The 14608-nt window shown below is 44.3% G+C and overlaps 1 protein-coding gene across 10 annotated transcripts in view; it reads right to left on the minus strand.

Annotated features, from left to right (window-relative positions):
- Positions 1–14608, minus strand: part of STIM1 (stromal interaction molecule 1) — a 199567-nt gene that overhangs the window by 24247 nt on the left and 160712 nt on the right. For all 10 annotated transcript variants that reach the window (XR_014231220.1, XM_082340309.1, XM_082340307.1 and 7 more), the window contains exons 4-5: positions 10986–11097; positions 7599–7714 (exon numbers count right to left, since the gene is read on the minus strand). Coding sequence is in view for 9 of the 10 variants with exons in the window: in XM_082340309.1 (XP_082196435.1) it covers positions 7599–7714; positions 10986–11097 (228 nt within the window). In the remaining variant the exon portion in view is untranslated. The remainder of the gene's footprint in view (positions 1–7598; positions 7715–10985; positions 11098–14608) is intronic.

Below are 14608 nucleotides of genomic sequence, written 5' to 3' on the forward strand. Positions count from 1 at the left end.
CCCAATTTGTCATGAAATTCATTTCCCCCATCTGGGTCTCAGCTTCCTCAACTGTAAAATGCATTATCACAGAATTACTAAAAGATCAAATGCATAGTTGTAAATATAAGTGCTTTGAGGTGTTTGGAGACATTTAGATGGGCATATCCCATAGGTAATAAAGAATGTAGATGTGGGATTTGAGGAAGAGGTAGGAGTTGGAGAAGTAGATGTGAGAATTGTCAGTTCCCTTCAGTGGGGCCCCGGGCTGAACCCCACAGTCCTAAGGGAATCTGTGATGGTTAACTTTATGTGTCACCTTGACTGGGCTAAGGGATGTCCAAATAGCTGGTAAAGCATTATTTCTGGGTGTGTCTGTGGAGCTGTCTTCATAAGAGATTAGTATTTGAATCAGTAGACTAAGTACAGAAGGTCATCTTCACTAATGCGACTGGACATCATCCAATCGTCCACATGCCACTAAGGGCCTGAACAGAACCAAAAGGCAGAGGTAGGGCCAATATGCTCTCTCCGCTTGAGTTGAGACATCCATCTTCCCCTGCCCTCCTACATCAGCTCCCCTGGCTCTCAATCTTCAGACTCAGACAAGGACTCACACCATCAGCTCCCCCGGTTCTCAGCCTTCAGACTCAGACTGCATTATACCACTGGCTTTCCTGGGGTCCCAGCTTGCAGATGGAAGATTGTGGAGCTTCTTGGCCTCCATAATAGCATGAATCAATTCTCATAATACATCTCCTCATATATATATACCTATATACATATCCTATTGGTTCTGTTTCTCTGGAGAACCCCGACAAATACAGAATCTATAAACTATTGTGTCAGAAAAAAAAGAGGGGAAAATAGGGAATTTAAGAGTCTAGTCTATGCCTTATTAGTGATGTATTTCTTCCTACCATAATCCCAGTCCCATTCTTCAATTCCTACCACCTTCCCAGCCTACCACAGTTCACAGAGACTTGCCCATTCCTTCTCCCCTGAACTAGGATTCCCACTCTTTGGACAGCTAAAAACATGTATTATCTCAAGGTTCTGCCCTGTGTGTTTTTCAGCTTTCATGGCAGTCACCTTCTGGTAGTCTGTGAGTTCCGCAGGACCCGGGCACAAGACTTACTTATCTCTGTAGCCTCATACTTAGCATAGAGGCTGACCAGAGCAGGTACTCAGCAAAGGTGGAAAGGAGAGAAAAAGGGAAGAAGAAAGGGAGGTTTTAGCAGGAAAGGGGAGGTACACTATAAAGTGCATGTGGAAGGCAAATAAATACCAGTTCCTAGGATCAAAAAAAATATGGCAAGCTGTCGTCACAGCCCCGACAGGAGCTCAGCTCTCAGAAGCCACCTCATACCAGGGAACACAGCCACAGAGAAACCATGGAGGTTTCATGAGAGCAGAGGTGGCTGGCTAGGTGAACAGAGCAAACCCAGGGAAGCTGGTTCGGACCTGGGGAGCCAGAGGGTGGCAGAATTCCCAGCCTGAGTGCTGCAAACAGATTTTAGCAAAATTAGGTCAACTGTTAACACAATCAGGCCTGAGGCAAGGGAGGAGGGTGTAAACAAATGAGATGCTTACATGTGAACACAGTCAGGGGTGATGGTGAGAATTTTCAGGGTGCCAGTTAGCACTGGGAACGTGAGCCTCCAATAATTATCACTTTCTGGAATCCCCTCTCCCAATCTAGTCTCTCCACCGCTCTACTGCCCACAGTACCCCATGCCTGGCAGATACAGATACTCAATCCTTACTGCTAAAGTATGTGCTAGGAATTTCTCTTGTCATTTACACAGCCTTCCGTGCTGAGGTACCTGTTTAACCTGTAAGAACTATTTCTGGGCCCTCCTCCCTTCTGGTTGTAACCAAAAACTGCCTTAGCTGCCTCACCTATGCACAGACACTACATAGGGAGTGGTTCTCCCCTCAACTAAGCTGGGCCGGACTCTTCTCCCACCTCCCCCAGCCTCCTTCTGTGTAACTTCTAGCATTCATCTCCTGGCACTTCTTCCTTGCCGGGCCTTACACCGAGTGCCGATGACACATGAACAAAGCTGTGTCTACCCTCAAGGGGTTTCCAGTTTAAAGAGTAACAGACAGGAAAACAGATTGTTACACAGAAAGCAGGTACAATTACTTTGCTGTGCACCTGAAACTAACATGATATTGTAAATCAACTATACTTCCAAAAAAAAAGGCAAATCTGAAATAACAAACAAACAAACAAAAAAGCAGGTACAAAGGGCTGTGAATCCCCAGAGGAAAGTAAGAGGGAAGGGTTGAGCATGCCGGGGAAGAGGCTGGAAAGGCATCCTAAAGAAGGCTTGAAGGGTGAGTTAGAACGTAACAAAAAGGAGAAAGAGGGTAAGAACAGAGCTGACAGAGACCAGAGCAAGCTGTGCCAGAGAGGCAGCTACTCCTGCTTACTGAGGACTTTTCCCTATTACCTGAGCCACTGAGGAAGGAAGACAAGGTGCAGTCTTGTCTTTTCCTCTTCACAACTCCCCCAGCCCTCGCAATTACTGGGCAGGCTTCTCTCTGCACCCTTCTCTTTGTGCTAAGAGCACAAAGGGCACACAAGCCCTTAGCCCGAGACCAACCACAGTAGGCATTACACTAAAAACAGTAGCTACCATTTCCTTAGGGGAAACTGGGACACAGAGAACCTTAGCAATGTGCCCAAGGTCACAAAGCGACTGAGTGATCGAGCCAGTTTGCTTGATTTCAAAGCTGAAACTCTTATATCTTGTTTCCTCTAACACAAGTAGAGGGTGGGATAATACAGTAGAAAAGAGCACTGAAATGTAAGTTAAAGACCTAGGTTTGAGTCACGGCTCTGCTATTTAAAAGCTGAACGAGCTCTAAAAACTCACCTCATCTGAGCCTCAATTTCTCCCTCAGTGAATCATTTGCTGCCCTAATGAGACATCAACTTAGGCCCCAAACTGAACACTGCCCTTGGGCCTCTATGTCTCAGGGCACACCTAACACCTGACCACTGGTACTGCCAGGAGAGCCCCAGACGGGCCAGCCTGGAGCCAACTCTGCAGGTGGAAAAGACGGGAGAGCACCTGCGCTGCTCTGTGGCCACATGGGGAGGACTGAGCTGTCTTCCACTGTCAGGACTCTGGGCTGAGCCAGTCTGATCCCTCTTCCCCCTTCCCAAGCTCTGAGGCTGCTGTGGGCAGATGAATCCCGCTCACTCAGCAGACACCCCCAGCTACTGTAAACAAAATTTTGATTTGCGATTTCTCAAACCTCAGACCGAAGGTGGGATTTTCGTTAAGACTGGGCGAGGTAGCCATGACTGGCAACTGAAGTCGGCCCAGGTGCTCTGGGGGTGTTTACTACAAGCCTGTGGTGAGGCCTGAGAACTACAGCCTTAAGAGCTCACCCTGGACGTAGAACCCAGGTCAGAGCCAGCACAGGCCATCACTCTTAAGTCCTACGTGAGTGCTGGACAGGGAAGAACACTGACCTAGGGATTTTAGTCCATGCGCAAATGGGAAAACAGAGCTTAGAGGGACACAGATCAAGGGATTCTTTGCAGATACCCACCAGGCATGGCCCCGCCCTTGCAGAAGTCTCCTGGCAAAGAGCTTCCTAGTATCTTCCTCAGGTTCCAGCTGGCAATTTTCAAAATTTTTCTTTAAGAAGCATCAGCAGGAAAGTATAAAAACAATTTCTGCCATCAGGACAGCTGCTGGATTCCAAAATCTTAGCTCCCAGGAGTACACCAACTCTATCTGAGTCCTTGAATGAGAGAGCCAGTAAGAGCCTTAACGACCAAGCCCATTTTACAGATGAGGGAAGCTAAATCTAGGCAGGAGAACTAAATTGCCAAAGGTCACTTGATAAGGCAAGGGCCAAATACAGAAATCCTAAAAGTACAGGATACAGGATACAGGAGGAAAGAACAGACCTCCTCCTGTCTTTTACACAGAACCTTTATCAACCAAAGGGTTTTTCCCCAAAATCATGGAATGTACAGCTGAAAGGAATAAGGATCCTTTAGTTCAGTTGTTTCATGATCCAAATCAGCAAACACATACTGAGAAAAGTGACCTACACAAGGTCACACAGTGAGTGGCAATTCTGAAGAGACAAAGGTGCTTTCCTAAACTTTATAAGAAGTGCTCTAAATGGAAGTCCAGGAGTTATAAAAAATCAAGTCGTATATAATGATGATGATGATGATGATGATGATGGAGATATAATCCACATACCCTAAAGTTCACTCTTTCAAATTGTACAATTCAGTGCTTTTAGCATATTCACAAGGTTGTGTAACCATCAGCACAATTAATGTTAGAACCTTATCATTACCTCAAAAAGAAATCCCATACCCATTACCAGTCACTTCCCATTTCCCACTCCCTCCAGCCCCTGCCAGCCACCAATCTGCATTTGGTCCCTATGGATTTATCTATTCTGAATATTTCATGTAAATGGAATCATACAATATGTGTCCTTTTTTATGTCTGGCTTCTTTCACTCCCTCAGTTCTTTCACTTCTTTCACTTTTTTAGGCCACTTTTTTCCAGGTTCATCCATGTTGTAGCATGTATCAGAACTTCATTCTTTTTTATGGCTGAGTAATATTTCATTGTATTTATATACCACAACTATTTATCCATTCATCCATTGATGGATATATGGGTTGCTTCCACTTTTCAGCTATTGTGAATAATGCTGCTATTTATATATACTTGTTTCAGTACTGTTTTCAGTTCTGTGGGTACATTCCTAGGTGTGGAATCGCTGAGTTATACGATAACTATGTTTAATTTTTTGAGGAACACTATTTTCTACAGTAGCTGAACCTTTTTACATAATCACTAGAAATGTACAAGGGTTCTAATTTCTCCACACCCCTGCCAACACTTACTTTCTGTTTTTTGTTTGTTTTCGCTTTTATTGTAGCTATCCTAGTGGGTGTGAAGTATCTTCTTGGCTCTAGTACCCCTGCTCTGCCAATCTCAGAAACAGTTTTCCGCTGACCTCTGACCTCCCTTAGATTAGGTCATACGCAACCTATAGGCTATATGAAATGAGTCTAGGAGAAGATACTCCTGTCCTGGTATCAGTCTAACCTGCTTCACCAAGGCCCCTCTTGCTGGCTCTGACCTCTGGGACCCAGTACCATGTATGTACCCAGGATTCTGGTTCCTATGCTCTCCAGCCCTAGATGATTTTTCCATATACAATCCTTGCTGACTTTAACCTGCAGTTTCTAATGCACCCTTTCAGATATGGTAAATCCTATTTTGATACAGAACATGTAACAGTCTGTTAATATGTCTCAGAAGACTAAGGAAGACTTTCAGGCTGCCGGAGGCCTCCCCTAACTTAGGTGTGACAGGGGAGAGCCTCTGCAAAGATAGCCTAGCTTTCACTGCTGGGTTTGATTCTTCTGGCAGAAGTGTTCTTGCTGGTGTATACAAAGAGAGGGGAATAGGCGGTTAACGGAGAGAGTTTAATAAAGCCACTTCCCATTTTTCAAGAGTCAGCTCAAGAGGGATCCTCTCCATAAAGCTTCTTGGTCTGCAATTGAAAACTCCTCCCTACTTTGTGCTCCCACCTGAACTATGGAATGACTTACACGACAGTTATACCACTGTATTTGTTGACCATTTATTCAATTTGTTGACATGCCAATTTCCATTTAGATGGAAATTCTTGAGAGCAGGGACCCTGTCATGCATAGTCATGCAATTGAAAACTCCTCCCTACTTTGTGCTCCCACCTGAACTATGGAATGACTTACACGACAGTTATACCACTGTATTTGTTGACCATTTATTCAATTTGTTGACATGCCAATCTCCATTTAGACGGAAATTCCTGAGAGCAGGACCCTGTCATGCATAGTGGTACACAGTAGGTGCTAAATAAATGTTAGTGAATGAATGAAAGGCCATTGCTCAGTACACAGGGTGGGCCTCATATAAAGAGTAGTGCCTTTGTTGTGTCGTGTATTCAAAACTTATAAATGAATGACAAGAAAAAATGTGTCCTAGGACCAAAAACAGGGCAACAAAGGAGATGGAAATGGTCTTCTCCCATGTTGCTCTGTTTCACGCTTTCAAAAGATATAGACCTTCTAGAAAAGTCAAAACTATGGAGAAGTAAAAAATCAGTGATTGCCAGGGGTTGAGGAGGAGAGCGGGATAAATAGGTGGAGCACAGAGGATCTTTAGGGCAGTGAAACCATTCTGTATGACACCACACAGATGGATACACATCATTACACATTTGTCGAAATCCACAGACTGCACAACACCAAGAGTGAACCTTAATGTAAACTACGGACTCTGGGTGATAATGCTGTGTCAGTGCAGGTTCAGCAGTTGTTACAGTGTACCACTGTGGTGAGGATGCTGATAATGGGGGAGGCTGTGCATGTATGCGGGCAGGAGGTATATGGAAAATCTCTGTAGCTTCCACTCAGTTCTGACGTAAACCTAAAGCTACTCTAAAAAATAAAGTCTAGGGACTTCCCTGGCGGTCTAGTGGTTAAGACTCTGCACTTCCACTGCAGGGGGCACAGGTTCGATCCCTGGTCGGGGAACTAGGATGCCGTGCAGTGTGGCTTAAAAAAAAAATTTTTTTTTTAATTAAAAAAATGAAAATAGGGAATTCCCTGGCGGTCCGGTGGTTGGGACTCGGGCTTTCACTGCTGTGGGCCTGGGTTCGATCCCTGGTTGGGGAACTAAGATCCCACAAGCTGTGTGGCCAAATAAATAAAGTCTATTAAAATTTTTTTAAACCACAGAAAGTACAGACCCATCCACCTCTATTGAGACATCAGCTTGGGCACTTGTCAAGCCAAACGCACGGACAGGGAAATGTTATACTGCCCCTGACCCTGCCTGCCAGCTGCTTCTCTGGACTAGTTCTTGGCTGTATAGCATTCTGCTGCTGGCATCCTCAATTGATGCCAACAGCTCCTGAAGAGCAGGGAATAGGCCCTAAGAGCCTGTTTGGTCAAGACTGATTTTCTAAGAAATCTTACTACTTCTGTGTTGAGTTCACTTAGAATAAAAAAGGTTGGCAAGGTTGGCCATTCCCACCTTGCAGATCTTCAGGAGTTGAAGCACCTAATACCCTCAACTAACCCTGGGTTGAAGGGACCAAACTTCCTTAGTCTGAGTGTGTCTCTATTGATTCAGTGAAAGCCTGCTTAATCCCGTTTGTTTGTCCAAGGACACAAAATGTTCAGCAATCAGTTCATACCCTCTGCATATCCACAGCGAGAGCAGGAACAGCTAATGGCACTCAGCCCCTTTTGGGTTACTTTTTATACCTGAGCATGCCATTCATATTTTAGTGTTTGTATCCTTGCTCAGGTTGTTTCCTCCACCTAGAATGCCCTCTCCTGCCACCTCCATGGAATAAAACCCTATCCATCTTTAAAGGCAGAGGTCCCATGCCACCTCTTCTATAGGATGCATTCTTTAATCCCTCCCCTGGATCTCAGTAGCATTGTGTACCTCTCTAGAACATTCATTTTATCCCTTTAGGGCAGACCCAGGACCTCAACCCAGCCACTCCAACTGCCTTCGGGTCCATGGCACATCAGCAGCCCTTCTTGCCACAGGACTCACAGAGAGGAGGCCCAAAGAGCACTGTGTCCAGGGCCTTCAGCTGCAGCTTCTGCCGATGGCTCCGGTCTGTCATCTTTAGCACAGTCCCTGTCATGGTGGTGTTGGTTACCGCGAGCCTGTTGGGACAAAGAGTAGGGGCTCAGTTCCCTGTCGGCAAAGCAGGAAGGATCCTGGTAGGACTACCCACCTCGCCCAGGAACACTTCCATGACTTCTAGCTCCTGGTGATTGCTCCCCTCGGCACTCTAGTACACAGAGTCTGTACCAGTGGATCTCAGCAAGCAGTAAACAGGACACATAACATTCACCAAGAATTTGTTCACCCTTCTGCCCAGGTCCACCATCTCTTGAATATCCTACTCTCAAAGGATTAACCATCTATGACCATTCCCACACCCAACTGTAAACTTTCTGTTGTACTTCTCCTTCCAGGGAGTATCCACTACATACCTGTCCCCATACTCCCACCATTTGTAAACACATTCGCCTGTCCAGCCCAGGTCAAAATGTTATGCCACGTGACCCAGTGATTCTAGGGACCTCTGAATTATCCTAATCCTAACACATTGTCATTAAATATAAATCTGCTGACAACAAGCATTGCCTTAGTCTTGTTATCTTGTATTTGAGTAACAGTAATTTACTCCCAGTCAGATTACTATAATTTCTTATGTTCTTTAATCATACTGTTAATAATAACTTAATAAGAGAGGACCTATAAACAAGGAAATGATGTAGGAAAAACGGGACTTTGTTTCTCTTCTGCTGGAACACAGTAGATACAGAAGGAGAGGGGTATAGGATATGAAAGGTTGAAAAACCACTGATCTGGGTCCCACAAGTGAGCATTACCTACTGTACTAAGGTTAGTGCTCTTTTCTGTTTCATAGCTTTGTTTCCCTAGGTAGAAAAGAAGCTTCTGACATCAGTGTGTCATTTATACTCCTGCCTGGGCATGCAGGCGTAGCTACTTCTTTCTCTAGCCCTGGGAAGCGATCAAGCCCACCCACAAGAGAGGCAGTGAGACACTGTGATGGGGGTGGGGGTGGAGGTGGTCAGGAGAACGAGTTTCTGGTGCCAGCTCCATCAGTGACTCACTTGTCTGACCATAAGCAGCTTGGTCTCTCCCCTGGGGCCTCAATTTCCTTCTTTTACTTATGTAAATCACATGTTTCCTACAAAGCTGGGAGTTCTTGGGGCTCCTGTTTAGAGCACTTCTACCAGGTGTACTGGCCCCTTCATCTAACTGATCAAAATAAGTGTCATCTTTTCTACATTCTGTTTGTCAAAGAAACCTATGAACTTCTAAGCAATGAGAAATGAGAAAGGAGCTAACATTTAATAAGCAGCTGTGTATATCTCATACTGTTCTGACACTTTACATACAATACCTCATTTAGTCCTCACACTTTAAGAACCCAGTTCTATTATTAGCTCCACTTTACAGATAAGAAAAACGAGACTTAGAGGTAAGTAGCTTGCCAAAAGTCACACAGCAAGTAAGTGGCAAAGGCAGGATACAACGCAAATCTGCTAGATCCGTCCCATTATACCACGCTGCCTAGGGATGGGCCTAGAAGCGCCCACACTCTACCCCACACCCTATGCTCTGAATGCTCTATGCTTCCTGCTGTCACTAAGGTACCACAGCTTGTTTACCTCTACCCCTATGCCCAGCCTGGCTGGGTCTGGTCCTGGATCTAATCCTAGTCACAGAATGGCCAAGTGAGCGCACTGCCTGAGAACTGACTTCTTACCCTATGTTTTACAGTTTTAATCGAAGCCATAGCCGTTCTTCAAGATGGAATAGGCCAGGGATCCACAAGGCAATACTGCTATTTCCATGGGAAAGAAACCTAAATCCTGGAGCTGCATGGTCAATCATCTGTTTAATTGTCTATCTTTTCCACTGAACATGGAGTTCCTCAAGGCCAATGTGAGGTCTAATGCATTTCTTTGTCCTCAGGGCCCAGGAGAGAGCATGGCACATGGTAAGTGCTTGGTAAAGTTTTGTTAAATAGAACTAAACTGAGTATTTCCAGGAAGCCTATTTTCAAACTACATGGGGCAAGAGGAAGATGCAGTGAAAAAAGCAGGGCACTTAGAACCAGGCAGACCTGAGTTCAAATCCCAGCTCTGCCACTTACCAGCTTTGAAAAATCATAAAATATTTGAAGTTCAGTTTGCTTGCCCAAAAGTTGGGATAATAATTCCTTCCTCCCAGAATTGTGAGAATCAACTGAAATAATAGGTAGGAAAGTACTCTATAAAGGGATGTACAAACATGAAGATTATTACTCTCTCCAGAGCAGGGAGAAGCTGTGAATAAGAGGTTGCAGGCAGCAGAGGAGGGACCAGCCAGCTCAGCTAGGCCCGGACAGCAGTGCCCGGTAGCCCTGCGGCTGGAGGCTGCAATGTGTGGGCATTCCAACAGCTTCACCTTCCCCTCTCCCCTTTGCTGAAGCTCATAACCAGATGCACCTACATAATAAGATGACAGATGATACATAATCAGCACTTACCAGACAGTAAGCCCTTTGAGGGCAAGGGCAGGTTGTTGTCATCTTTATCCCCAGCACCCAGCACAAGTGCTTGGCACAGAGCAGGTACCCAGTAAATACTGGGTGAATGAATAAGTGAATGGATTAATGACTGAATGACATATGGCGCTAGTTTGACATAACAAGAAGTCCAAGCAGTATTCCATCCCCTCCCCACACCCACCCCAAGTGCTAGTACATTGTGCCTGAAAGGGAGGCAGAGCTAGGGCATAACAGCTGTTGGAAGAGTCATTCCAGAGAGGAGACTGGGGCCAATGGTAGTCAGCCCCCACCTCTGCACCGGTTCTTTACAGCAGGTAAACTGCAGATGGATAGTTCCGGGAGGTTAAAAGAGCCCTGAGTCCCCTGGGCAATGAAAGAGGCAACTGCTGGGGGGACAGCAAAAGAAAAGAGAAAAACACAGGCTTTGAAGTCTACCCAGATCTAGGTTCAAATCGCAGTTTTGCCTCTAACTAGCCATGTGACCTTGGAAAAGTTACTAGGCCAGGTTCATCATCTAGATACAATAATACCTACCTTACAGGATTGATGTAAGAATTAAATGAGATACTGTACATAAAGTGTTGAGTAGAGTGGCTGGCATATACTAAGCACTCAATAAATGGTAGCTATTAGTACTAGTCCCAGGATTGATAGAAATGTTAAATAAGAGAATAGATGTGAAGTGTCCATATGCTTTCTAGCAAGTGCACAGTAAATGTGAGAAGTCTACAGATTCTGCCCTGAAAGGGGTGAAACTTCAGTTAACAGGTGAGAGCAACATGAGGGCAAGCCGACCCCAGCCCATTCCCCGCACCCCCAGTGAGAGAACCCAGTCCCTTCCTGACCTCGGCATGGCATGGCCGCTGAGCTGCAGCTTCCGGAAGGTCTCCTCATACTGAGGCAGCTCCACATATGTGATCAGCCACTGCACCACCTCATCCACGGTCCAGTTGTATACTGCGGGAAGAGATAAGCAAAGCCATGACTCCAGAATGCAAGCACTGCTTGTTCTTACTGTCACAGTCTCAACGACCTTAACATTCACCACATGTCTACGTGTTTAACAGATCTCTCTCCCATAAAATCCCAAGTATGAAAGGAATACATACAGTACTTTTTGTTTGACCTATAGGGGATGGACTTGTTCTTCCACTATTCAGGTATCTGGGATAAAATAATCCTTAATTATTATATAATACACTATATTATATATAGTATTATATTATATATTATTGTAATATAATAATAACAAATGATATTAATAGAAGCCATCATTTACATAGCACTTACTATATAACAGGTACTGTGCTAAGCACTTCACATATATTAGCTCACTAATCTTTGCAACTACCATGTGAAGGATATGTTCCACTTTATCCCTATTTTACAGATGAAGAAACTGACGCACAAAAAGGTCATGTAACTTTCCCAAAATTATCCAGCCAGGAATTGGTAAAGCCAATTTTGGACTCAAGCAGTCTGGCGTCATAGCCCTTGCCCTAGCCATTATGTCATAAATATCATACGTATATAACATTTTAAAGTTTATATAAATAATATATATAAAGGATATATATAGAGAGAGAGACACACACACACATACACACATACGTATATCTTCCCTGACACTGCTGGAAAGCTTCATACAAAGGCAAATCTGAGCCAAGTGATGGATCCAGATGACATCACTTAAGCCCTGAATGAGATCACACCTGTAGACAGCCCTATTCATACATTTTTCAGTTTTGTGCAAAAAGTAAATTTCCCCTTTTGCTTTTATCAGATTGAAAAGATTTTCTGTCACAGCAGGAGCCAATTCTAACTGAAACAATTACTGAGTGATCATTCACAACATGGCAAATCATGTCATTACCATACATGGATCACTGTACCTAATCATTTCCTCAATACTATAAGACTGTGATTTTTTTAAATGGACAACCATAAAAATAATCCTTGTAAAATAATTTTAATATTTGTGTGGTATTTAGCCACATATATAACAAATTTATCTCCATACTTTATCAAGAATCAACAATAAAAGAACAGAAGAGGACTTAACATGCAAGGAATATGTTCAAGCCAAGTAAAAGTCAAATGATGTCATGATGTATTATATAAATCAAAGTTTCATAGGAGCTTGAATAGAGAAAAATGGTGGGAGGACTGAGTCACCACATAGCACCCAGTAATACAGCTATGCTGAACTTAAAGAGCCTTGGATGGGAGCAACTGGGTTCCAGCAAAAACGTGTCATTTCATTGGATTTGAAATTTGCTTTTATTTAATGTATCAGTGTGTTTTTGTTTATATTTGTACACAAATTTTATATAGCAACTTAAACCTCATTTTATGTTTCTACATATTTAAATACCATTAAATAAACCAGCTTTGCAGGCCCAAGATAAATGATTTCCCTTAAAAGGAATTTGTACATTCCTCAAGTTGAACACTACTGCTGTGAGCAGCAAGAAGCCAAAGAAGTTTTGAAGCAGAATAAAATGGTGAGATTTATCACCCTCCTCCCTTAAGATACATACCTTTCCCCAAAACTGTACTTCATCAGAATGCTTTCTAATTTCCCCTTAATAGTCAGGAGACATTGAAGGCAGGGACTACATCCTATTCATTTTAGCTCACCCCTTTGTCGTTAAAATAGTGCCTCTTATACAGTGGCATCAGTAAGAATTTACTGATAGAGTAACTACCCTAAATGAGGAGTTCCAGAAATGTTCTGAATGTGGGCCTCCAGACAGCAGCCACAATCTTCCTAGACAAATATACAGCTCAGGTGGAGGTTAACTTCTGAAATGCTTGCCCAAAAATCAGCATTCCTCTGGTAGGCACACCTCAGATCTTAGGTTGTTTCTGTCACTCTCATATAAACTAGAGAAGTTGGAAGGCTGGGCCCTGACCCTTCATCCTTCTACCTCCCATAGGGGAGCTCAGCACACGGTACAAAGCAGACACTCAGAAAGACATTCCGAATGAAACAATAGAAGACAAAAATGCTCTAATCTCTCCATGTCCCCAAGAAGCTGCTGGAGCTCAGGAGGAAAGTTCTGAAGCCAAGAGACTTTGAAGGTAGATTAGACCATTTGCAGAGGCACAGGAAAGGTTCCAGGAGAGGAAATGAGGCAGGTCTAGTACACTCAGATTGATTGTGTCCTAGAAGACAAGATCCCGGAGGCTTAGGCGGTGAGTGCTTAGTCATTGCCTGGTTGAATATCTAATTTCCAGACTAGAATACATTGGAGGGAAGAGAAAGATTAATTTCCAAGAGATATGCTCAAATCCTAGGGCTTAGGAAAGGAGGGATGACAGAACTGGGGTTAAAGAAGTGTTGAGGAAAGTAGAATAGACTGGCCTTTTGTTCCTGAAAATGAATATATCTCCACATACATTATAAACATGATCACTTGCTACGGTCCAGAGTGTTAGGTAATGAAGGCCTAGCAGAGTGGCACAAGATGTGAGGCAGACAGACAAGTGCTAGCCTGCAAAGTGCAGAGGACACATTCCTGCCGCTACTGTCAAGGGAGCTCGGCCTCACCCAGCATGGCGTATGGAGTAGAAAGGCCACGTCACGTATTTTTGCTTGAAAGGCTTGAGGCCAGCGGTGCCACAAGGGTCTTTTGTCTACGGGGAAGACGATCTGATACAAGCCTGAGCATAAATGCTTGGCATGCAGGAACTCCTCCACTTGTGCCCTACACTGCAGTGGAGACAGTCAGGAGTCACTCTAGACCGGGGTTTCTCAGTCTCTGCAGCACTGACCTTTTGGACAGGTTAATTCTTTGTTGTTGGGGGCTGTCCTATGCTTTGTAGGATGTTTAACAATAGCCCTGGCATCTACCCACCAGATGCCAGTAGCATGCTGCCAGTCATAACAATCAAAAATGTCTCCAGATACTGCCAAACGCTCCCTGGGGAACAAAACTGCCCCCCACTGAGAACTACTGCTCTAAACACTACACTAAGTGAGGCAGAGGGTCTGTAAGGGGACCACTACACTCCAATAAGGATGGACTCTGAACATAGTCCCTACAGAACTAAGCTTTGCGGAAAAGGATGATGACTTCAGCATGTCAGGACAAACCTCAAGGCGCTTGTTTTCTGGGTTTTGTGCTCCACATATTATTCTGTTACCTGGCAGAGGCCCTACCTAGGTAAGGCTTGGCAGTATGGTGTTGCCCACTCAGAGTCACTGCAGTCTGAACAAAGTAAGCCAGGACGAGCTGCATCCTTGTCAGAGAGCAACCCTGTGTCCCAGCATGAAGATCTCACTCAACAGTCAAGGTGAGATATTAGGGCCCCTTGTTCCTAAGGTTCAAGTACGTAAAAGTTAAAAATCTTGTTCTGCTTTTTCATTCCAAAAGAGAAAATGGGAAGAATCCCTGAGCCAAAGTAAGGAAGAAGGTAACAGCAAGTACAGAGAGCTGTGGCTGACAGCAAAAGGAGACAGAAT

This window comes from Balaenoptera borealis (assembly GCF_965194805.1).
Source record: "Balaenoptera borealis genome assembly, chromosome: 11".
NCBI classification, from domain to species: domain Eukaryota; kingdom Metazoa; phylum Chordata; class Mammalia; order Artiodactyla; family Balaenopteridae; genus Balaenoptera; species Balaenoptera borealis.